The 25475-nt window shown below is 40.2% G+C and overlaps 5 protein-coding genes across 6 annotated transcripts in view; all 5 read right to left on the bottom strand.

Annotated features, from left to right (window-relative positions):
* LOC149733827 (putative methyltransferase DDB_G0268948) overlaps positions 1-14814 on the bottom strand; it is a 41524-nt gene extending 26710 nt beyond the window's left edge. The window contains exon 1 of the mRNA XM_089880835.1: positions 14797-14814. The gene's annotated coding sequence lies outside the window, so the exon portion shown is untranslated. The remainder of the gene's footprint in view (positions 1-14796) is intronic.
* The window catches only part of LOC149733826 (E3 ubiquitin-protein ligase DCST1-like), a 22161-nt gene extending 7346 nt beyond the window's left edge, over positions 1-14815 (bottom strand). Inside the window, exon 1 of the mRNA XM_089880813.1 lies at positions 14797-14815. The gene's annotated coding sequence lies outside the window, so the exon portion shown is untranslated. The remainder of the gene's footprint in view (positions 1-14796) is intronic.
* On the bottom strand, positions 415-3478 carry LOC149733828 (B2 bradykinin receptor-like). Its single transcript, XM_089880839.1, has 6 exons — positions 3447-3478; positions 2805-2919; positions 1676-1791; positions 1275-1415; positions 781-878; positions 415-557 (listed from the first exon to the last, which is right to left on the bottom strand). Exons 2-6 carry the CDS (start codon positions 2902-2904, stop codon positions 449-451), a joined length of 564 nt encoding a protein of 187 aa, XP_089736965.1. The 5' UTR covers positions 2905-2919; positions 3447-3478; the 3' UTR covers positions 415-448.
* On the bottom strand, positions 9588-25475 carry LOC149733824 (neuropeptides B/W receptor type 1-like). Its single transcript, XM_089880822.1, has 11 exons — positions 25231-25475; positions 23311-23417; positions 22141-22281; positions 14236-14342; positions 13284-13362; positions 12909-13020; positions 12313-12421; positions 11644-11768; positions 11245-11319; positions 10520-10594; positions 9588-10105 (listed from the first exon to the last, which is right to left on the bottom strand). The coding sequence occupies exons 1-11, from the start codon at positions 25444-25446 to the stop codon at positions 10022-10024; spliced, it is 1230 nt and encodes a 409-aa protein (XP_089736948.1). The 5' UTR covers positions 25447-25475; the 3' UTR covers positions 9588-10021.
* On the bottom strand, positions 15027-22146 carry LOC149733825 (uncharacterized). Of its 2 annotated transcripts, none has more exons than XM_089882049.1 (2): positions 19229-22146; positions 15027-19093 (listed from the first exon to the last, which is right to left on the bottom strand). In XM_089882049.1, the coding sequence occupies exons 1-2, from the start codon at positions 21222-21224 to the stop codon at positions 15108-15110; spliced, it is 5982 nt and encodes a 1993-aa protein (XP_089738175.1). In that variant the 5' UTR covers positions 21225-22146; the 3' UTR covers positions 15027-15107. The 2 variants fall into 2 exon arrangements, with proteins under 2 accessions (XP_089738175.1, XP_089738176.1); XM_089882050.1 differs by having other exon boundaries at positions 15609-15782; positions 16150-22146.

Here is a 25475-nt window from a genome sequence, read left to right as displayed (position 1 = left end):
GCAACTCGTATTTAAGACGCTGGACGGTACAACAAAACTGGGGTGCTTTGGTGTCTTTAGTATAGTGTACAAAAAATATAGATACAGTTACTGTATGTGTAAAAAAGTTCACGCACTTGCCCAATGAGGCTTATACAACATTTACGGCGATGGAACTTTAACTCTGGCACAGTTAAATCAAGAACTGACAAATAAAAACAACGATTTTTACTTTTTTTGTACAATAGCAGACAGTGTAAACTCATTAAAAAATTGTGTTTTGCGACGTTTAAACAACTTCAAAAAAAGATTGTTTGTAGAAGCGTTATTTAATTATTTCACACCATATATTTGTACATATGTTTCACACCATAGTACTTGCTTGGCCTTTCGTTCCAATAACGTTGAAAGATTTTGTTCTTGGCGAGTGGGCCACCCTGTATTTTAAAAGGTTACAGCATAAAAAACGTTAATGTAATGTACAACCACCACGCTCAGAAGTGTTATTGGATTTCACAAAACCAATGCTAACTGCGTGCGTATATACGTAATGGTATGAAATTCCTTTTTCCGCTTGTCTGTGGATAAGTAAACATGATTATCACGTGGTGTATGTCATGCCAGAACATCAGTCAGAATAATGTAAGCATACAATGCGTTGAATTTTTTATAAAAACGGTAATGCATTTAACAAGCAGAAGCCAAATAACGTTAGACAAATATAAACGCACATGTTCTCCACATGTGTGCATGCCTACTTGTAATTGATTTAACAGCCGTGATTCTTAATGTTTTACTTACATTGTGTACTGGGTTTGTCCTTCTGCATCGAGCGCTACTGTATGTTGTTTGTCAAAGTCTTCCGCAAGTGGTGCATCTGCTTCATCTGGTAGAATTTTCTAAAATAATTTGTGTTATAGTAGCTGGGGTAGAATCGGACGTTATCGTTATCTTCGCTCGTCACATTTGGTAGTAAACAAAAAATATTTACAGAATTAAAAAACCGCAACCCCGCGAGAGGGTTGTTAATTATTTAAACACAAAAACGAAATATAGATTGAGGTGCTAACGGCTTCCCATCCTACCCCACAGCACTAAACAACTCTACACCATATACCTAAAACATATTCATTAAAATGGCAACATAAACTACCATGTATATTTTTTAAACACAAAAGAAATAACTTAGCAGAACAAAAAAACAATAAATTTTAACGACGACGCTAAAATGGTAACATTTAAACTCATACACGCTTAAAATGCCTTGCTTTTTGTTATGACTGGTTTAAAATTACCGAATCAGAGTTGCGTTTACATCGCAAGGACCCTAGCGCCATCAATTGTCCATTGGAGTTGTTTTCTGTTGGTGTCTTTCGTTCTAATGTTGAACTTGCGCCTCGGCATCGTTTGGTTGCAGTATGTAGTATTTCTGTGACCTATATGCGGGTAGCGGGAAAATAAGTGATTAATAAGCAACGGTAGTCGTATGATTGCTTGAGCAAATATCATGATATGTTAATTATTATTATATAAGTTTATAGAATATCATTCTTTATCACCACCTCATGTCGTTTATAATACATCACTTTCGGCCGTGTTCTTTGCTATAAGGTACATGCATGGTGGCGGTAAACTTAATCGTATTACATTAGGTATGAGGTGACATAGGGTCCACTGTAAGCAATAAATTCTCCACCTTTAGCTTTATGTCTTCGCGCATGAACAGGTATAGAATAGGATTCATGCAGCTATGACCCCACGCCAAGCAGTTACTAAACATGTGTATGTAGTAATGCGCAGTACCATGACTCCCTGGAAGAAAATGTGAACTTAATTCTTATCTAATATACCTTTGTTAAAACAATGTGACAAGAAAACATTCACGCTGAAATATATTTGTATTGAAACATACGCGTGCGTTGATGACCTGTTGACGTTTGGAGTAAGATAAGACATCTTTGTTCCTTTTTCTCCTCCCATTTAGTAGTTTAAACAAAAAATACTTACACAAGTATATAACCGTGGCATCGCCACTAAAAAAAGCGTTGTTAACTATGAAAAATCATGATTGGGAATCTGGGTTTTAGGTGCTAAGGGTATCCCATCTTACCCCACAGTAAGTTATAACATTGGCCGCTTATTTAATTCAGCTTTACCATCAATATCTGTTGTAGCATTTTTGTTTTAAATTTTGTTGTCAAAATAATGTTACAAATTATTACTATTCTAATGCTGTGCCATCCTTGTTTAATGGCGCTTAAGAATCAACCGATTTGCAACATTTACTTTGCTTCAAATAAATGTCAAAATATACCGCATTTAACCGCGCCCCACCACAACTGTGAGCTTGTAAAAATAACTTTTAACTTTATGAGTTTAAGTTGAATCGAACTTGTAAAATTGCACTTTACGGTCTTAGACCGTGTGGAATTTATATTATAGTCTTGATCAAAAGGCCGCTTTAATAATACCTCCTGTTTTAACCTTAGCGACCGGAAAACCTAATGGTATAACAAGATTTTTTCTGAACTCCAAATGGTCGAATACCTCGGTTCGTTTGTTATATCATTGTGTGCGATAGCTAAGATACAAATGCTGCTAAGATCAGTAATTTCATTTTCTTATCGATACAAATACTTAATTCCCTGGGTATTATTACGACACGGCGTAATTGCACCCATTGTATTCGCATGGGCTATCATGCCCTTAAATTATGCATACTGCCATTATTAAATATGACCCCAATAAAGGACACGGTATATATGCAAAAGACGTCAGGCGGTGCGCAATATTTTACAACATTTATTAAACAGTCATGCTACAACCTGCAGGAATAAAACCCAATCCTTGTCCAACGTAGACGAAGTTCGACAATTGGTTTGGAAGCCAGCAAAGTAGAAATACCGCAATTATTACCAGCACCATTACTGTTGCTTTATCCTGCAAAATAAAGCAGCTAATGAACATAGGAATGGGGTGGGTCATAGTGCAAAAACAATCAATAAGAGCGTAATAAGTTTAGAATTCCTACTGCGCCCTCAGCAATTTCTTGGCTTCGTGTGTTTTCTAAATTAAATTAGACCATCGGCGACCTGTAAGTGCTGACGTTAAAAGACACTCAGCCAGACAACTTTGTAGCCTACACCTGTAGTGCTTTGTTTGGGAGGAGGAGCTGTTTAAATTGGCAGCAGCACCCTTCTAACTATTCGCATCAATTATTTAAACCTGTCAGCACACTTCACAGAAAATAAGGCCGGAAGTTATAAGGAGTTATTTTTCTGCCGGAATTATTTTTCCAACCGCAGTACAGCACTTTACCACAAGGCTGCATCAATCGATACGCCTAAGAAAAAGGAAAACAACTCATTCGCTAAAATCAAACAAATATAAAAGTTCAAACCCGCAACAGTTTAATAAGCTTTTATATATACCACAATATAGCTTTTATATACGGATAATATACGTACACACGTCGTTGGTGCGCTTCGAAACTGTTCTGCTACATAATTTAGGTATTATACCTGACGTTGACTTGTCAGCCGTCCGCTGGTCTTCCGGGATTTCAGGAACACAGCAATCCATATGTAGCAGACCACTATTACAACAAAAGGCAGGGCAAATGCTATCACAGACCTGCGTGCATAATTTTATGTCAACGAAAACATGTTTAGGAATATGATATTGGGGGCGGGGCTATCCAAAATTGCTATCCAACATTTTTTAATCGTGTTTTAACAACGCAAGTCACAAAAATACAGGTTTATAATTCTGTAAATATTCCTTGTTTACCATCATAAGGTAAACGATGAAATAACATTAAAACATGGGCAATCTAATATATTTTCTGACTACGGGTTATTATCAAGTTATTTTCATCGTCGATCAGTAATCGAAAATGCGACTTTGATTTCCACAAACCGCTTTTTAATTTAAATAACAACAGCTGTTATACCTCAAAAGAAATTGCATCAAGAACCAAATCGTATCTGTATCATTGAATGCCCACACGCACGTACTGTAATCTAAATGGAAAATATATTTTACTGACACTAACACTTGATGAATGGCCTAAATGCTTGGACCTATGGCCACGCTGTCAGCCTAATAGTCAAACGCGTATGCTCTTTACACACTCTATATAGAATATACCTTTTGTAACGTGAATATAACAGATTTATAGTAGGGTGGGGGAAGACGGGACACCTTTAACACATAATATCCAAATATCCTGATCATGTTTTAACCAATTAACAACGGTCTATGTATGTCATGAAAATACGCTTTAGACTTCTGTGTATATGTTCTTCGTTTACTACTAAACGGGACGAGAAAATACAATGATAAGGTGTCCCATCTTCCACCGACCTACTATATATTGTACATCCTAAAAACTATATAGGTTTTATTATTGGTAAAATTTTACCATTAACGGTGGCAAGGTCTCTGAATTGGTAAGGTAGTATGCTCATTATGATTGCCATTATCCACAACACCAAACATCCCCCAATCGCTCCATGCTTAGTTCTGCACAAATTAGAACATTTATTAAGTTGTTGCTTAAATAGATTTAAGGGGCGCTTATAAATTATGTTAGCGTACCTGTACCTCTTGCTGTTAAGATAGCAAACAACAGCAATGAATCGGTCCACGGCCATTGCAGCAAGGAAAAATACACTGGCGTACATGTGTATATGGGTGCTCGCGCTTGATAGCTTACAAATCGTGCGCCCAAACCACCATCTAAAAGTTAAAACAACAATAAAAACCTAGCTTTGTGTAGATTTGCACCCAAAAGATATTTACCGGGAATACCTCGAACCTGGTGGACGTTATGGGTTGTCTAAATTATCAGCCATAAAGAGTGGGGTGGGGGAGACGGCACACCTTTAGTACATAATATCCAAACATCCTGATCGTGTTTTAAACAATTAGCAACGGTCAATGGGAGTCGTGGGGATACGGTTTTATAATTCTTTGTATGTTCACTGTTTACTACAAACTGGGACAAAAAAAAAACAAAATATACTAAAAGATGATAAAAGTCACCCATAAGGTTGCATAATTGTTGATATACTTTATAAGCAAGAGCGGGGTGTATGAAACGGAAAATGTGTGTTATATAACTATCGTCGCCGCCCGTTACGCAAAAACAAATACTATACATTTATTTATACCAAAAACTAAAGGTTATAGTTTAGTGGAATATAAATATAGTTATATTGCCTTTATTCACACGATATGGATATAGTTTTTTATCAGTCATCGAAAACATGTAGTAAGTCCTGACACATCGGTTTCCATTCATAAATATGAATCATATACAGTTTTGGGCGTTGCAGATTTTCGGTCAGATAAGTTAGAGTCGATTTTCATTTATGTCTGGTCAATTACACGCTACGGCAGGGGAAGACCGGACACCTTTAGCACATAATAACCAAATATCCTGATTTTAAACAATTAGCAACGAGGTAGAGAATAAGGTGTTATAATTCATTGAATGTTTTTTAGTTTACTACCTAATGGGGCGGGAAAAACGAATGAAAAGGTGTCCCATCAACCCCCACCCTACTATATAACAACTTCAGTCAATGTATTGCGTTGTTTTCTTGGTTCAAGAAAATGAACTGTGTTTTTTAATGTAAACAAAACAAAGACAGAAATTATTATAATTTGCATATTGTTTTAATCCCAGAATTGCGAAGTTTGTCAACAAATTCTAAATTTGCACTTTTTCAAAGAAAGCCGACGTCATTTATGATCACTAATACGTGTTATTATGTTATGTATACGAAGTTTACCTGTCATGTGCTGCAAGATCAATGATCCAGAACGGCAGCATAGCCAGAAATATGAAGTCCGCGATTGCCAGGTTTATTACGTATACATCCGTAATGCTTCGCCCTCTCATCTGGTAAAGTGTTTAGGCGGTTAGTACAACAACATACAGTAGAGATTTTCAAACCGCGGGTTAGCACAGATACATTACTGTTGGAGCACAGACCTAATTATGTTGTACTTTAAACCGGCGGGGCACCGCCGTTGAATAATTATAGTTCTGTGGGTGAGATTGGTTATCGTCAGGACCAGTATCCTATATTTCCTGATCGTGTTTTCAACAGTTAACAACGCTACGTTAGTGTTGTAGGATTACCAATCTTAACCCACTAAACTATATTTGCCCCACAGAGAAAACTTGGGAATCGTTGTGGCATATAGGGTACAGTTATGTTACCATGCAGTATTACAGTATTACCCGCCTGCAAATGGTGATTGCAGCATACACTGTATACGTGCGTGTAAACAAACCCATTCAGATCAATTCTAAGTTTCGTGGGAACAAACTGCATGTGATTTTAAGCTGAAACCAATTTAAAATCGGCTGTTCCGCCAAGCAAACAGTTTTAAAATAATCAATTGTTGGCTGAAATTAGCAATCAACCCAGCGCACAACAAAAACCACGATAAGAATTGATCCTGGCTTAGCTATATGTTCAAATAAAGTGCAGATATACGTTGGCAATTAAGCGGAAAAGTTGAACATTGCTAATGGACCACATAAGTTATATATGCCTTAATAACTTTCATCGTTTACGTTTAATTAGCTAACTACGCTAATAATCGGTAAAATATAGTAACGAGTCTCGCTTTATGGCTACAATCAAGCGAAAAGCCAACGCTTTATACCATCGGACGCGTGTCTATTTTCATAAAGACTTCTTGTGTTTAACCGCGTGAAACTCTGCGCGTAATGTTATACAGTAGGGTGGGAGAGGACTCGAAACCTTTTAACTCTATTTTCTCGTCCCATTAAGTAGTAAACAAAAAACATATTCAAAAAATTATAAAACTCTATCCTCACGACTCCCATCAGCAAAGGCCGTTGTTAATTGTTTAAAACACGATCAGGAAATTTAAATATTATTATGTGCTAAAGGTTTCCCGTCTTTCCCCACCCTATTATATAATGATTTGAATGCCAAGGCATCGTAGTTTCTTATTTATAATTAGCAGTAAGCAATCGATTGAATGTCTAAGGTAATTTGATATTTGTACCCGCCATACATGCCAAGCTGATTATTCTTTTTCATCAAACAAAGATTTCTTTAAAGTTGATCGGCGTGGAAAAAAATTTAATGCATAAATATGCATGAAAAATGTCCTTAGGTTCAGTAGAATGGTGTAAGGCCATGTTTCTGTTGTTTTCTTTTTCCATCACATTTGGTATTGAACAAACAAAAGTACCGAATTATGTAACCGTAGCACATGACTTTAAAAACGTTGTCAATTGTTAAAAAGCGATTAGAATATACAGGTTATTATGTGCTAGCGGTTACCATACAGTACTTAATTCATCCCTGTTTAGCATGATTATATAATTTTTCACAATTTTTCTCACCCGCATACGTGGTTAAACTGCGCTTGTTATTTGGTTTTCCTATGTTTGGTGGTTTGTTAACGAACTGGGAATAAATGTTCTATCGCATGCAACAACTTATGTAATTGGCGATCTAACCTGACACGCCATTAAAAATTGATAAAGGTAAACAGATCAATTCTGAGGCAGCTTGATCTCTTAATGGCAAAAATAATATTATGCTTATTGTGACTTGAATTACATATTTGTCTGCCGCGTATTAACGAGTAATTTCTCTAAACTGGCGTTTTGAAATTAGACCTTCAAATTAGCTTGCTTTTATCTGGGTATCTTAATATATCTATGAACCGCAGAGGGTTTAAATGGTTTCAAATTATGTAAACTGGTATATGGGATTCAAAATGACACATGTGGGTCAAATGTTTAGTAATGTGTGCGCCTATATGAACAAAACGTCTTACCTTTACTTGTATAATATAAATGATCATTCCGTTACCAATCAGCCCGACACCGCACACAAGGCTGTATATAATTGGTAGCACGATTGATTTTAAGACGGAGTTTGACGTCACGATAGACTCTGATGTGGCCGTGACGTCGATTACTTCGGTAGCTGGTGACGTCATCTTGGTGTGTAATTCTTAAACTGATGCTTAATTTTACAAACACTCTGTTTTACCTTTACCTGAAATAAAAGCAAGACTATTAGCTTTGTAGGTATACATCATAACCATTCGCTGGTGCCTAGTTTTGTGCGGGTTTGTCCACTAATACCGTTTTGTCTTACTGTTGCTTCGATTGTATTCGTTTAAAAACGCAGGTCTGTTTTTGTCCTTGGAAATTGCTGTTCCCACACTTTCGTTCCGACCACTGTTTCAGCGATTCCAACAATGTTTCCCCGAATTTTCTTTTCGCTACGCTGCGGTTTACCAAACCACAGATATAGCGATGCTTGAGTTAATTAAAATCTCCCAACAAAGCAGCTCAGCCTAAGATTAATCTAACTGACGCAAAATCTACGAACCTGTCCCATAAGCATCTAAAATTAGTTTTTACTTTAAAATACTGTTTTTTCTGCTGCGCGCGAAAATCCGTCACCGTTTCTGCCGCAAACGCGATTTGCTCGAATTTGAAAACTTAAAGATCGATCTGGGCCGACCTGAAAGCTTGCACTGTGTAAACGAAGGCATATAGCCGATCATAATATACTTGTATATATACAACCAGCACTCAACATCACTTACACATCGACTGACTGCACTTCAAATTGGCCTCTCATGGTCCATATGCCAAGCTTGATTTGATTTTCAGAATAAGCCAGCCATATCATTCCATTAAATCATTCGTACAATATACAAAACTGAAAATACTTCTGCACTAAGCTCAAAATTGTTTCAATCTGCACGCTGGGCCTTCGACTATAGAGGCTATAAGCACAACAGGTAAAACGCCACGTATAGTTAGCACTTTTATCATTTCGGCAAGAAAGTATAAAGAACTCATACAGGTGTGGTTATCTACATTGTGCATCTAGTTTACAATTTTTCTCTGTTACATCATGTCTCATATTTTATTTAAAGCCCACTTTGAAGTTCGGCAACTAAAAAATTTACGCGCGCGGCTCGCGGAACAGACAAGGCAAAATAAAGGCATAGATGGAATTACACTGATATCGATTTCACAGCGGTCTCACGTATGTGCTTTCATCATTTGTAGAATTCAGGCGCTCCCCTATGGATCTCGATTTTATTGTGCAACAGCGCCACCAATGTAAAAATAATCTGTTATATAGTAGGGTAGGGGAAGATAGAACACATTTCTTTCCATTTTATCGTTCTATTTGGCAGTAAACAAAGAACATTCAAAGATTATAAAACGTATCCTTATCACGACTTCTATAGACCGTTGTTATTTGTTTAAACACGATCAGCATATTTGAATAATATTTGCTAAAAGTGTCCCTTTCCCCCCACACTGTATAATTTTCGTGTAACTTTGGCATGTTCTTATAAACATATAAGCGGAACGAACTTTTTCTTTCAAGATTTAATAAATCATCCTCGTTTGATGCAAAATCGCTATCACAATATTGTTTCCAAATGGTTTGATTATAAGGCTAAAAAATATAAGTTATACCACGTTAAATGAGACTTTTATTGTGGCTCTAATAGCCTAATACTGACCAAGGTTATCAATGTGGTCACTTTTTAGTAGTGAAGTCCTCATTGAATCGTTGTCTTGTTAAAATTCACATACTTTAATACTTTGACGTATCTAATGCAAAACACATAATAGAAAATGTGCGAATACGATGTACGAATGAGCTAAAACAGTTAACACTACAGAAAGTGGAACTATAGTTGGTGTAGTAAAGTTCAGGACATGATAAAACGTAAGTCGTAGAAGTAGAACCATGTTTATATTCTGCTATTAGGGCGACTTAAAATTTCCTACAAACCGCAAAAAAATCGGTTTATGATGTTTTCAAAGACTGAGGTTTCGCTATATATGCGTAGTGATGTGGTGCTCGCTGTGCTAATCAATGTAAACACCTCTGCAAGCTTAGGAAACTAACCTACAGTGCGATTACAGTACAAAGTGTGAGTACATACTTAGTTGAAATACTAAAAATACAAAAATGTTTCAGTACAACAGTGCTGCGGAGCATTAGACTTTAGTACATTTCTGCAGGTTTGAAGGTGAGCCAGCATGTACAGCCTTGATAATAGTTACTGGTTTAGGTTGGGTTTCCTGAAAAGCACAATGTAAAATTTAAATTTTTACTTTAACATGAACTATACTGCCGATTGTCACGTTATACTGAATAAATGTAACTTAATAAGCCTCTCGTGGCGGGGCAACGCCGGTTGTTATAACATGAGTGTTGTGTTTCATACACCTTACGCCAGCTTACGAGTTAGACTTTTATGGGTAATCCTTTTCAATTTTTTGTATGGCTTACAATTTAGAGAATCCATAACGGCCACTGCGGGTTGGAGCTAATGGTAAAAGGCAGGCGCGCTTTCGACCACTTTGTGTTAAAATCTCGAATCGTTATTCTGAAATTCGACTTTGCACCTAACTGTGAACATTGGTTAACAGCCAAAGTACAATTGTTCATTTTACTTCTAACTAGTCCGGCCAATATGTATATATAGCCCCCACCTTCTGCTTCGGCAAAGATTCTTTACTTCTGTAACTCCGGGAAGTTTGTTTTCTTGAATTTTGACCTCGAGTTTGCTGTCAAAATATGGTTATATCATCGTTAAACTGTTGGGTATCTGCCCTAATGGGGTTTGTATATAACAGTGAAGAATTGTGTTTAAATTTTTAAAACTAATGATTACTTTAGTAGTATGGGGTAAGGTGGAAAACATTTAGCACATAATCTACAAATATCCCGATCGTATGTTAAATAATTAACAACAGTCTTCATGTAGGAGTTGTGAGAATACGGGTTTGTAATTCTTTGAATGTTCTTTGTTTACTACCAAATAGGACAAGAAAATAGAACAAAAAAGTGTCCCATCTTCCCCATCCTATACTATATAATAACTGCTGTAAGAATTTTTTATATTTTTGTTGTCATTAGATGGTATAAGAAAAACTGACGGAATTATATACGTCTCTAAAAGGAAGTTGTTATATAACATGTAATATTACGTGCTAAAAGTATCCCGCATATTTCCTTCAGCTACTGTTTCAAAATTTTTACCATTGTTGGCACTATTGCAGAAAACACCAAACGAATGATTTCTACAAATGATAGAAATCTAGCAATTGTTATAACCCGGAAATTAAAATTACATCAATTCAGTAGGCCTATACTAAGGTTAAAGAGTCGTCTATTTAATAACACTCATTTTGGTTTAACCAACTTTGCCTAGCACCTGTGTTTGCTCAGTAACGTTTCTTCTGTCTTTGATTGGCACAAGACAACCGATTTGGTTCACTGTTTCTGTTAGCTAAAAATATAGATTCGCGTTTTTTGGCAATCGTAGTATTTATATATCAGGTATACGTCCTATAACACTATAAATATATTTTGTTTATGTTCATGGTATATTGTAATACTATATTTAGTAGTAAGAGATGACGGGACATCTTTAGCACATAATATCTAAACACCCTGATCGGGTTTTAAACAATTAATAACGGTCAATGGGAATCGTGATAAAGATACGGTTTTATAATTCTTTAAATATTCTTTTCTACGAAAAGGTGTCCCATCTCTCCCACTCCATTATACCATCAGTAACAGGGCAACATTGCAGACACATTGGGTTTACCTTTAATCTAACGTCCTCTCGCATAAACGCGTAAAGGAAAGGGTTGACACATCCGTGGCCCCAGGACAAACAGGTAACTACAAGGTGAATGTTGTATTGCGCCAGTGAAGGAACATCGCTCTGTGCTGAAAAGATTTCATCATAGTTATGAAAACATATTTTAAATCGATCAAGGGTTTTTTTACGATGCCTTTCCAGTCGTTTTGGCTGTGAATACGACGCTTTTGATCAGTTTCCGTATAGAGTGTACAGACTAAAGAAAATCGGTGTTGTTGTGGCATATGGGAATAGGTTTTCAGATATAAAAAAGTAAATGAACGTCAATTTATAATTGTAACTGTGAAAAGGGTCTTCCAGCACTTTTTGTGACATTTGTAGAAAGAACCGACCCCCAGGCGAGACATCATCAGAATTTGCCAATAACTTACAATGCATGCACCAACCGGTAATATATAGGTGGGGGAAATGGGACAACTTTGACGCATAATACCTAAATATCCCAATCAAATTTTAGACAACTAACATCGGTATGGTAGTCGTAAGAATATCGTTATATAACTTTTTAAATGTTCTTTGTTTACTAACAAATAGAATGAAAAGGTGTCCCATCTTCCTCCATCATTTATACGTGTGTTAATATACAAGTTTTATCAATTTGTTTGCACTTACGCAAAATTCCGAGTCCCTGTGCCATGTATATTAAGTTGGAGATCTGGTTAGGGAGGAAACATGCGAGATAAACGACCACCACAGTAGATACAGTAAGAGTAACACGGTCCTGTAAAAATAAAATCTTTCACATTTTTGACATCTGTCTCTCCAGGCACGCCAACGACGTTTGTTTACACACATAAGCCCTATAATTTAACAGAATGGGGGAAGTCAGGACACCTTTATAGGGTGGGGGAAAGGCAGGACACCTTTATAGCACATAATATCCAAACATGCGAAGTAACTTGCCTTCATTGTTTATTGTATATGTTTAAAAAAATACATTAAGTTTATTGATGGGATATAAAGTTAAGAAATAATATAGTAGGGTAGGGATAGATGGGACACCTTTTCAATCTATTTTCTCCTCCAATTTGGTAGTAAACAAACATTCAACGATTTTTTTATATAAAACCTTGTCCACACGACTTTCATAGACCGTTGTTAATTGTTTAAAACACGATCAGAATATTTAGTTATTATGTGTCAAAGTTGTCCCATCTTCCCCCACCTACTATATAGAAATACAGGATGAGCTAACAATACAGACTAACCTGTTTCCGGCGAAGGAGTTTTTTCTGTGACTTTCTTCTTTGTAAGTAGGCAATGATAATAATGTAGGCGACCACCATTGTGCCTAAAGGTAATCCGAAACCGACAAAAAATCTTCAAATAAATTTCGTTTATTTTTTAGCGCATCATTATGTCCAAAACCTATGATATAGTTGGGTGGGGTAAGATAGGACACCTTTAGCACATATTATTCAAATGTGATCGTGTTTTAAACATTTAACAACGGTATGCCGGAGTCGTAAAGATACTGTTTTATAATTCCTTGAATACTCCTTGTATACTACTAAATGAAACGAGATAATAGAACAACAAGGTGTCCCATCTTCCCCACCCCACTATAACACTTACGCGCTTACCTTAGTAGAAAATGAACGCAAAACCAGGTTACGTGCGAAGATATATGCTCGTCAAAGTTCCACCGACAGTGAAAGTGTCCTGAAAAAATATTTATGTAAATCAATGGACCCATTAAAGTTGAGTTAAATATCATTTGCTAGGGTAACAAAATGCAAGTTATTTAATTGTTTTTTAGTGAACGAAATAAATTGTGTTTTTTGTTATACCCTGTCGTATGTGTATATAATGTCGTATGTGTATACGTCGGTTTGTCACGTAACCGATTATGAACGAATGTGAGCGATTGGTTCCGCAATTTCTTGACTAAAGACACAGGACAGATTATCGACCTATTTTGTGTGCATTTATGGGAAAGATGTGAAGCAACTCGCCATAATCGATCATATCATTTTCGATAATAATAAAGTACTTTAAGAAGATTTCCCGAACTCGAAAGTTCGACTATATTTTCAGATTATGCGTACTCGATTTTCATTTATAAATTATTCAATAATTAATAAAATCTCTTTGAAAGCGTTTAAAAATGACGAAGCTTATGATATGAATGCATAGAGGGTAAACATATTTAACCTTTGCATTATATACCGGTTTGCACCTTTTTTCACACAGTTAAACTAATATAAGGAATACTACGTGTATCGATCGATACCATGTACCAGTAACACATTTCAGCTGTTATGAATTGACTGTTGCAAAGAGCAGGTGAAAGTGGCAAATTAAAACGGAAATTGCTTAGCTTTTGTTTTAAGATCAATTCCTTAATTTGTAATGGTACAAACAGGGCGCGTGGCATTCAAGAAAAAATAAATTGACTTGTTTGGTCCATAACAAGCATAATTAAAAAGTTCTGTTTTGAACAGCTGACAAAAAAACGATGGTGTTTTTTTCCTAATTGCCTGTTATTTTTCCAATTTGCTCATAAATTGACTAAAAATATACAAACCAAGCCACCTGTTGTTGAACTGTATTTCGATTCACGGAAATAAAGAGACATACAGCTTGTTATCCCAGCAACCACCCACATAACAAACACCGTAATTTTCGCCTTGCCCCAAGTTCTGTACGTTAAAACATGAGTTGATAAAACGTACATTTATAGCTTACGACATGCAATTGGTATGCTGACTTTTGGGAAAAAGTACTTATACGTCTGTTATAGCTGCCTTTTCGTCGGGCGTGGCCCACTTGTCCCGAGGCAGTATATAACTGAAACTATTCGATTGGGTGTAGACGTGACCGTGTGTCCCGTCTGAACTTCTCTCTGTGCTTACAACGCGTCCTTTATCAGTAGAGCACTACCAGCCTTCCAAACTGTCTTAAGGTTTATTGTGTGAAGTAGAGGAACGGTACACTTTACGGGACGGTACTCTTTAGGATACGGGACGGTACTCTTTAGGATACGGGACGGTACTCTTTAGGATACGGGACGGTTAAACAGGGTGAGAGGACAGGGCCACTCCAGGTGTTACATACAGTTACAAATAAATACAAATTTCACTTACATGTAGTAACCTTATTCAAATAGAATCCTTCGTTAGGGTTAAACACTATAATTAATACAAACATTAACGGTGAAATATATACGAACGGATGGATTACGTCCGATCCGCATTCGGTTACTGGAAAAGAGGAACAAAAAGGGCAAACGAACAAGGCCACGTTTCTTGAAACTAAAAACAATAGAAATAACAGAAAGAATAGGAGCCGGGGATTCTACACTCCCCCCAAATTGCTAAGTCATAAAACGAACAATTTAAACACAAAATCCACGGCGCACATTCGCACGTGGTAACAATAAATGTCTAGAAACGCGAACGCGCTTCTTAGGTGGTCGTCACTTCGGTCGGCATCGTCGCCGGGTCATCATCCTCCCTTCTCGGGACTCGAACATCATCGTCGTCGTCGTCGGCGGGAGCTATCATGCATAGCTTATGGATCGGCCTTCGCATCTCGAGGCCGCGGGCCCGCACAGATACTGTGCGAACGATTCCATGAGCGTCGGGGTAAACCTCACAAATTTTGCCTATGGACCATTGTGAGCGTGGGGTCGAGTTATCGACCAACAGGACAATATCTTTGGATTTAAAGTTCTTTTGACGTAGGTGCCATTTCTGGCGGGCAATGATTGTACGTAAGTACTCGCGGGACCACCGAACCCAGAACTGTTCGGCCAGGTACTGTACATAGCGCCATCGCTTGCGGGCGTAACAGTCTTTCTCGCGGGTAAGTGTCGGTGGTAGGTCAGCGGTTGGCTTCACGCGGAGCAGATGGTTCGGGGTCAAAGGTAATTCACTATCACAATCGATAGTGACCGGGGTGAGAGGACGTGAGTTCAGTATCGCCTCGGCTTCCAGCAGTAGGGTCTGTAGTCCGTCGTCTGTCAGCGGACGTTGAGCGGAAAGGGAGAGCAAGACGCGGCGGACCGACCGGATCATTCTTTCCCATGCGCCGCCCATGTGGCTAGCACATGGCGGGTTGAAGCTCCACTGTATGTCTTTCTGTCGAAGAAAACTGTTAATTTGGGCTTGGTTCCATTCCTGCATTGCTTCGCGCAGGAGCCTTTCAGCGCCAACTAAGTTGGTGCCGTTGTCTGAGTAAATATGCATGGGAGCGCCTCGGCGGGCTATGAAGCGCCGCAGCGCATTGATCATCGCGTCAGCAGTTAAATCTTTCGCCAGCTCCAGGTGAACGGCGCGGGTAGTCATACACGTGAAGAGACAGCCATAACGTTTAACAGAACTTCTTCCCTGGCGGACCATAATAGGTCCAAAGTAGTCCACTCCGGTGTATGAGAACGGCGGGGCTTCCACTTGCAGTCTTGGTGACGGCAACGAGGACATCAGTTGTTCGGCAGGTTTCGCATACCTGCGGCGACACGGTAAACAGTTGTTCAGGACTCGACGGACAGCAGCGGTAGACTTCATGACGAAGAAGCGTTGACTCAACAGGTTCAGGGTATGATTTAACCCAGAATGGCCGGCAGCAGAATGATGGTAGGTGATGATCAAATCCGTAAGATGAGAGGTATGCGGCAGGATAGCTGGGTGACGTGCCTCGTACCCAATGGGCGCCCTTTCCAGTCGGCCACCCACCCGGAGCACACCATCTGAAACAAACGGGTCAAGCTTGAAGACGGGCGACTTTCTACCTGGCTTAAGGGGATTCTTGTCACTTGCGACGCCAAGCATCCACTGAGCATAATTCTGCCTCTGTACATACTTAATAAGTTCAGTTTCGGAGTACTGGAGTTCAGCGACGGACAACGGGCTTGATTCAAATTTCGGGTCCAGCTTCTGGGCACGTTTGCGTAAAAAGCGTTTGACCCTAAGTAGCCAGGCTGTGGCGACCTTGAGGCGGTAAAGACTAGAGAATTGAGATAGCAGCGCGTCAGTAGCGGGTATTGTCACTTGTAACGAGAAAACAGTTGCAGTTTTCTTATCGAATTGCTTTATGTCATGGTCAGACATTTCCTTTTTCGCGAAGGCGTTCGGCCAGTTTTCGGGATCCAAAGTAAGAAAGTCGGGGCCGGAAAACCAGAGGCGTGTCTTCAAGAGTGCGTCGCCACTTGCGCCTCTCGACGCGTAATCAGCAGGGTTTGATTGGGTGGGAACGTGTTTCCAGTTGCTGGTGCACGTATTCTCAGAAATCATAGCAAGACGACGTGAAACGAACAGAGGGAAACGTCGCCGTTCGTTGAATAAGCTCTGCAGTACAACAGCCGAATCGGACCAAAAGATCGAAGGACGCAAATCCAGGCCAAGTTCTCTTCTCAGCATCTGATCCATATTGACGGCGGTGACGGCAGCCATCAGTTCCATGCGGGGAATAGACACTTCGTTCTGAGGTGCCAAGCGGGACTTTCCCATAACGAAAGTGCAGTTCACATTCTGATTGCGGTCGACGGTGCGCAGATAACAAACCGCGCCATACGCGATTTTCGAAGCATCTGCGAAAAAGTGCAGCTGGGAGCGTTGCATATTATCGTACGCTTGCAGACCAAAACTTCTGGAGATGACGATGTCGCGCAGTCGCGGCAAACTAGCAAGCCATTTTTCCCAACGCTTTAGTTCCGGTTCGGGTACTGGTTCGTCCCACTCGAGCTCCTGTTGACACAAATTACGGTAAATAAGTCTCGCTTCTAGAACGATAGGGGCAACAAATCCTAACGGGTCGAATAGGGAGTTCATAGTGGATAACATTCCACGACGAGTGCGGGGTTTCATAGGTAATGCGACCGTGAACATAAACTCGTCTGTGTTCACGCTCCAGTTTATACCAAGTACCCGTTCATGAAGTTGATCGTCAAGGGTACGGACTTGTAGAGATTTCGAGCGTTCTTCTTCTGGGATTGAGTCGATGACTTCCTTGGAGTTCGACAGCCACTTGGTCAGGCGAAATCCAGCTTTAGCCAAAATACTTCGCATATCCTTAGCCATGCGTATACCGGCCTCCGCGTTCGGGACCGAGACCAGGCAGTCGTCGACATAAAAGTTACGCTCAACCGCTGTTGCAACGCTGGGGTCGTACTCACCACCGAAATCCACTGCGGCTTGTCGTAGGCAAAATGAAGCGCAGCTAGGCGAGGACGTGGCTCCGAACAAGTGTACCTTCATGCGATGACATCGGGGTTCAAGTGTCAGGTCTCCGTTCGGCCACCACCAAAATCTTAAGCTATCACGGTCTCGGGGAGTGACGCGTACCTGGTGAAACATCGCCTCGATGTCCGCTACCAGAGCGATAGGTTCCCGACGAAACCTCGTAAGTACACCAACCAGGCTGTTCACCAAATCGGGGCCTTGCATAAGAACCTGGTTAATAGAAATACCTTGATGTTTGGCTGCACAATCAAACACAACGCGCAGCTTGTCTGGTTTGCGGGGATTGATGACGGGATGATGGGGAAGGTACCAGGCTCTGCGATCAGTGTCGATCTCTTCTTCTGGCGTAACTTCTGCGTAGCCCTTCGCAATCATGGTGGATATCTGGTTGACGTACTTCATCTTCATGTCGGGGTTGCAGGTGAGTCTCTTCTTCAGACCGCTCAATCGTCGCTTCGCCATCATGCGGCTATCTGGAAGAATCTGGTAGTCGTGACGCCAGGGCAGGGGCAATTCGTAATGGTTATCTGTAAACTTAACTGAATCTTTCATCAGCCGGTAGGTTCTTCTATCCTCTACGGACAGGGACGCTCCGAGAGCCGATTCATCGGGGTTCGTATCGGCGGTAAACGGATGCAAGTCGCTCTCGTCTTTCAAGAACATCACGTGGGCGGCACGGAGGACTTCCGTGTCTTCGGCCTTAATAGAAATAAAGTTAGAACAAGCAAAGCTGGCAGTTGTGGCGTCAAATGATGGACCCAACAGGGACCATCCCAGGGGCGTCTTAATTGCATCCGGGCATTGGCCGGAACCGCTTCGTGACGACTCGACGCGGAATGCCTGTGGTACGTCGGCGCCAATCAATATCTTCACCGTGCCATTCTTTACATGGCGTAGTTCGACGTCTCGTAAGTAGTTGTGGCGTCTCATCAATCTGGAACTAGGAACAATATTAGGCTTAATCGGAATTGTATCGACAGCCACCACACTAGGCAGCTGCATCCATTCTCCGCCGTCAAGTGACCGGACGGATAAGGTCAGTGAAGTAGTGTCCAAGGACTTCGCTGATGTTAGTGTCTGAAGGGTGAGGCGCCTCGGTGTGCCGGTGGCGTTCAGCTCGTCAACGAGGGATTGCTCACAGAAGGTCGTGGTCGATCCTTGATCCAGGAACGCGTATGTGTTAAGTTCTCGATCCTTAAATCGCACCTTGACTGGAACAACGTTAAGAAACACAGCGGAGGCATTAACACTGGCGCTATATTCGGTTGAGGGGGTAATTTTCTTCGGTTGTTTAACATGCAGCTCCTTGAGCCTCGGGTTATGTAATAGCGTGTGGTGATAGATACCTGAACATCCTGGGGCGTCGCAATATACCGGACTTCTGCAGTGACGGACACTATGCGATTCCTGGAAGCACCTGAAGCATATCTTCTTCGAGCGCACAAAATCCCATCGCTCATCTAGGGACTGAGATTTGAACTTTCCACAGGAGTCTAGCGGGTGGCAACCTTTACAAAGAAAACAAACGTTAGTGGCTTTAAATGTCGGTCTAGACTCCGGATTGGCGGTGCTGCATGCCATTGCTCTGGTTCTTCTATTCGCGGTACGGTTAGAAGACGGGTGTATCGCTCTCCCAAATATCGAATTCGCAAGGGTACTCTGAAGGCAGACAAACTCGGATAAATCGGTGAACTTAGCGCGGTTACCGGTTCTGCGTTCCACGTCGACAGACCACTCAATCCATTTCTCGTGCAGGACTGGGGGCAGTTTGCGGATCACGGACAGCATCACCTCCATCGAATCGACACTGGATGATTGCTTCACATCATGGAGTGAGGTGCAACACTTGTCCATCAGGACCGACAATTTCTTTAATCCTACATTATCAAATTCGTTTACCTTGGATGCATCCTTTAAATGCTCTTCGCAACATCGGGCGATAACGTGTGGTTGGCCGTACTCTTCGTGAAGCGTGTTCCAGGCGGTGCGGTAACCAATATGAGGCGGTTTCGACGTAAGATGACTTATCTTTTCTCGGACGTTTTGCTCGCAATGCTGTATAAGATACAATAATCTCAAATCGTCACCTTGTGTCTTCTTGGTGATGTGGGTGTCGAACTGTCGCACAAAGGTCCAATATCCCATGGGGTCGCCGCTAAACTTCTCGATAACGGGTCGTGGTAGGAAGCGTTCTCCCACGTCAGTTGTTTGGTATTGTTGACGATTGTGGTTGTGTTCGTACTCCTTCTGTGTTCGCAGCACCGGTCGGGGGGACAGGTCGACTTCTGTAAGGGGAGTCGCTTCGAAGGAAGGCAGAGGCGGATTGTAGGGTTCAGGGAAACGTGGTGACGGCGATATCGGGATCGGGAACGTGGGAGGCCGGGGTTCTCGGCGCACGTCAGCTACAAAGCCAGCCGTAGGGTTTGGAGCCGTTCGCAGGGAGAAGGGATTAACGCGAGTGGGGGCTTGATGCAACGGGTTGGCGTGATCTTGCATGGGAGACGGGGAAAGGCCTACCTGGGCGGGGGTTTCGTGCACAACGCCAGGGGGCATTGTCAGGGGTTCGCTTCGGGAAAGTCGAGCGGTGTCGGCAATGGGACGTGGAGGGGCAGCGGAAACTGGCGAACTAAGGGCGGTGCGCATGGATGGTGCTGGCGGGGCGTCATCTTCGTCTCTCCATGCGTTGTCGGCAGCTTCAGCCATTTCCAATTGTCTCTGCTTGTCATTTAGGGATCGTAGGGCTTCCTCTTCGATTTCGCGTTGTTCTTCTTGCGCTTCACGTGCTTTTCGATCAGCATCTTCTTGCGCTTCACGTGATTTTCTTTCGGCATCTTCTTGCGCTTCACGTGCTTTTCTTTCGGCATCTTCTTGCGCTTCACGTGCTTTTCGATCAGCACGTTCTCGGGTACGTTGACGGGTTTCGTGCAGCTTCTGCTCTTCATGTTCCTTCGCTAGAATAGCTAATCTCAGGTTAACGCGACTCTTACGTCGTTCGCTACGTCGAGAACTAGTGGTGGAGCCACCGTAAGATTGTTCTGAACGTCGCTCTGCAGGTAAAGTTTCTCGGGGCTGATCAGTCTTCCTTAGCCATTCCTGGACGTGAACGTCGAACTCTTCCTTTTGATTTCGCAAGTCAGACAGGCGTACGTCTGTACCTTCTAACGGGACGGCGGGGGTAGAGGCACAGGCGTTCATTAAGACTTCGAAATCATTGTCAATAACGGGAAGCAGTTCAATCAGAGGTCCTTTTCCTTCGGGGGATATCATTAACTTTTCAGCAGCAACATATTTCTGATTCAGGCTTTTCAGGGCATCAGAATAAACAACACCTTCTGACGTCATAATGAGACGTGTTGCAATATACCAACAAACAGTAATAAATTCTTGAAATGTCAATGAACAGGCAAATGTCCAACCTGTTTAACGATGTTATAGCTGCCTTTTCGTCGGGCGTGGCCCACTTGTCCCGAGGCAGTATATAACTGAAACTATTCGATTGGGTGTAGACGTGACCGTGTGTCCCGTCTGAACTTCTCTCTGTGCTTACAACGCGTCCTTTATCAGTAGAGCACTACCAGCCTTCCAAACTGTCTTAAGGTTTATTGTGTGAAGTAGAGGAACGGTACACTTTACGGGACGGTACTCTTTAGGATACGGGACGGTACTCTTTAGGATACGGGACGGTACTCTTTAGGATACGGGACGGTTAAACAGGGTGAGAGGACAGGGCCACTCCAGGTGTTACATACAGTTACAAATAAATACAAATTTCACTTACATGTAGTAACCTTATTCAAATAGAATCCTTCGTTAGGGTTAAACACTATAATTAATACAAACATTAACGGTGAAATATATACGAACGGATGGATTACGTCCGATCCGCATTCGGTTACTGGAAAAGAGGAACAAAAAGGGCAAACGAACAAGGCCACGTTTCTTGAAACTAAAAACAATAGAAATAACAGAAAGAATAGGAGCCGGGGATTCTACACGTCTTACGTCTTTGTAACAGCCAGAAATTTTAAAAAGGGTTACAAACATATAGATATAGTAGGCTGGGGAAGACAGGACACCTTTGGCACATAATATCCAAATATCCTGAACGCGATTTAAACAATTAACAACGCTCTATCGAAGTCGTGAGGATACGGTTTTATAATTCTTTAAATTGTCTTTGGTTTACGACCAAATGGAACGACAAAATAGATTTAACAGGTCTCCCATCTTTCCCATTCTATAATTAAAGTTGCCAAACCTAAAAGATTTGCTGTTCTTATAGAAAACCACTGCCAATAGTCGATCGATCGACATAACGGCAAGGAAGAACACACTTGCATAGGCAGAGAACAGTGTCAGAGCTGATGCGATCTTGCACACGGCACTCCCAAACACCCATCTGCGAAAAGATGGCTGTTAATCACAATAAATGTCAACAAAACTACTACCCGGTTATGTGGAAAAAGAAATAAGCTGATCTCGTGAGTTTTGTTTCCTTGATATACAGTATATATAAGGTGAGTGACGACGGGGCTTATTTTATATCTTATTTTACGAGCACCCATTGGATGGTAGACAAAACCAAGAAAAAAATGTTTAAACTTGATTATTAAAGCGTACAACGTATTTTTTTATGTTATTTACGTGTATATTCCTTATAATAAATACACTTATTAATCAAAATTAACAAAGATTTTAAACTGTCCCGTCTTAACTAGTGTTTTTTTTACGGTTGTAAATTACACTTGTTGTGGGGATCGCTAAATAACTCCTCCTGTGTTTTATTATATTTTTTAACTGTTGTCAATTAATAAAGAAACAATGGTACTAATTCGTGGTATCACCCAAAAACCGTCATATATTTTGATTTTGGAAACATTGAGCATTGCTGTGTGCTTAAGGGTCCCGTCTTCCCTCACCTTATTACTATATATGTCATACATTTTGAGCAATATTTTTAATATTGGGCAATACTATGTGCTTATGGGACTCGTCTTCCTTTGCCCTACTGATCAATATCTTTTTATTTATGTTTTGTAATTTGTTAAAAACACAAGCTGGCCGCGCGGGATAGGTTAGCATAGCTTATCTGGGTAATTTAGAAAATGCCTTCTACGGTGCTGCACTGGGACTTTAAATATCAAAAACACTGCTTACGTTGAAGTGCCATAATAGCAATCGACTGTGTGTGTATGGTGACGCATAATGCTGAAAAGCTATAAACCTCTTATTACAATCTTTGGTCCGCTTTTGTGTGAAAAAAATTATAAAACCGAATAAAAACGAAAATTAAAAATAACAAGCCCAACGCTTTTAGAATAATTAATAGCGCGTAACATGACTTTGTTTTAAAATACTAAAAATAACTATAGAATACTAAAAAAACATGTCACATTCAATGCACCCCAAGAAGAAAAATCGTTCTTACCTTCCGCTGGAGAACTCTATGGCCCAAAGCGGTAACACACTAATAAAGAGAATGTCCGCCACGGAAAGATTTATCACAAATATGTCGGCAATTTTTCGTCTACATGACTGAAAAAAAAACGTTTGTAGTAAAAAATGACAACTTAAAATATTTAAAACGTTTGGACCATAAGATCATACCCCACATTACAGTGTGGGGAAAACGGGACGCCTTTAGCACATAATAAGATCATACCCCACAAAATAGTGTGGGGCTAAACGGGACACTTTTAGCATATAATATCCAAATATCTGATTAAGAGTACGGTTTTATAATTCTTTACATGTTCTTTGTTTATTACCAAATCCTAATCTTTCCCCATTCAACTATATATACACTCTAAAAAAACTTGACGCAAAATGCTCAATCAAGTGCTTGATTGAGCGCGTTTTTTCAATCAAGTCGCTTCGACCGAATCAAATTCGCGTCAAACGTCTAGATTCGAGAGAATCGCTCTCGGACTTACATCAAAATTTGATTCAGAGGAGCGACGCGAGAGAGTCACTCACTTCTTCTCGCCCTTATTACGTCACGCGGGAGCGCGCCAAATTTTAAACGGTCTTGAACAAAGTCTTTAGACTGTGGAAGTGTTACTTAATTCTAAGAGGAATCAGGTGTATAATATCGCTTAAGTAAGATGAAAAAAATAACAATGCAGACGCAACGTTGGTCAGTAAGTCTTAAATAAAAGTCACAGTAAAACACGAAAAGAAAACTCGTCAGAAGCTAAAGGTGAGCAATTTTAATACCATTTACAACGGTATGGTCTTACACACTTACTATATCTTTTGTTTAATTAACAGCACTCTAATGTGAAGCAACACCATTATAAATTCAACTATCGACGATAAGATTTCAAAATGGGTCATATATTACAACTCTACTGAAGAAAGATGACAAGTGCACGTTGCTTACCATAAAAGTTAAGTATGCATTTGTGTTTTTATATACAAAGTGGACATAGCATTATGTAATAGCATCCAAATACAAAACCATATTTTATTTTTTTAGACTTAGGCGTCACGACAACTGATTTTCCGAACTACCATCGTTTATACGAATGAATTACCGTCAACAGGGAATGTGAAAATTAGAACGTCGTTAATTCAAATTGGTGAGTATCAAGTAAACTTTTGTCGGAAAGGGTGTGTGGACTTATTCATTTAACTTGCTGCTTTCATTACAGACTGAATGTGATGTCAAGTGGAAACGTTATTGAGGGAGAAGTCCGTTCAACGTTTAATAAAGGAGAGAATTTCTTATCTGCGAGCTTTACTACTTCATGCCTCAGCAATACCCCTGGGAATACGACGTTTTGACAGTCGTTTATAAACCACATTTTCTATCTTTTGTTGTGTTTTAGGTTCCTTCCTATTTATTGTCTTTCATTGCGTATAATTTCCCACGTCAACACTTTATCCGCAGTGTTTATAATAACTTGTGTATGCTGTGCCAATTAAATAAAAAATACAAAACAAACATTTTTCACCCCAGAAATATATATGTAGATTTTTTCATACAAATCAAGTTTAAATCAAAATTTGATTGAGATCGGCCCATTTTAATGCTAAAAAATCGCTGAAACCGAGCGAAATTTTGACGTAAATTTGATTTAAAAAATTGCGTCAAGCACTTGATTCAAAAATTTTGCGTCAAAATTTGGTGTTGAGCGGATTTGATTGAAATTTGATTGAACTTTTTTTACAGTGTAGGAATATAGTTGCAAACTCGCTAAATGTAGAACTTATAAACTATTACGGTACATCCACTAACAATCTATTCAAATTTATAATCCTATAATCACAAGTTTTAAATACTGTGTACATGCTTGATAGTACAAATAAACAGTAATTTTTAGTATTTATATTTGATCATACTTACCAATTTTATCATAACGTAGACAACCAACGAATTTCCAATTCCTCCGATTATAAAGACAGCATAGAGAATGATCGGCAGTACAACGGTGGTGACCGGTGACTGTGGTAAGTGCTGGTGGTCCAAAGTCGTGTTTTGAAACGATACTGATGGCGGAGTCGAGGTAACATGCGAGTGCGAACCTAAGCGGTCAGTGGTAGCGAATATAACTCCAGCCATGTCTGAAACAGTAGTCTAAACTGCATACA

This window comes from Ciona robusta, chromosome 7 (genome assembly GCF_009617815.1).
Source record: "Ciona robusta chromosome 7, ASM961781v2".
NCBI classification, from domain to species: Eukaryota; Metazoa; Chordata; class Ascidiacea; order Phlebobranchia; family Cionidae; genus Ciona; species Ciona robusta.
This window is presented reverse-complemented; position numbering and strand designations above follow the sequence as displayed.

Bases quoted from the DNA above. Each gene is read 5' to 3' on its own strand.
- LOC149733828 (XM_089880839.1), bottom strand. From the start codon at position 2,904: ATGGTGCTGGTAATAATTGCGGTATTTCTACTTTGCTGGCTTCCAAAC. The intron at 1,792-2,804 runs GTTGTAGCATGA...ATTTTCTTCCAG, and splicing joins ATTGGGTTTTATTCCTGCAG to GGAGTCATGGTACTGCGCAT. The intron at 1,416-1,675 runs GTGGAGAATTTA...ACCCGCATATAG, and splicing joins GCGAAGACATAAAGCTAAAG to GTCACAGAAATACTACATAC.
- LOC149733825 (XM_089882049.1), bottom strand. From the start codon at position 21,224: ATGACGTCAGAAGGTGTTGTTTATTCTGATGCCCTGAAAAGCCTGAAT. The intron at 19,094-19,228 runs GTATCTATCACC...ACGTTGTTCCAG, and splicing joins CGACGCCCCAGGATGTTCAG to TCAAGGTGCGATTTAAGGAT.
- LOC149733824 (XM_089880822.1), bottom strand. From the start codon at position 25,446: ATGGCTGGAGTTATATTCGCTACCACTGACCGCTTAGGTTCGCACTCG. The intron at 13,363-14,235 runs GTGGCTTGGTTT...ATATTTTTTCAG, and splicing joins GAAATACAGTTCAACAACAG to GACACTTTCACTGTCGGTGG. The intron at 11,769-12,312 runs GTAAGTGCAAAC...AAATCTTTTCAG, and splicing joins ACAGGGACTCGGAATTTTGC to CACAGAGCGATGTTCCTTCA.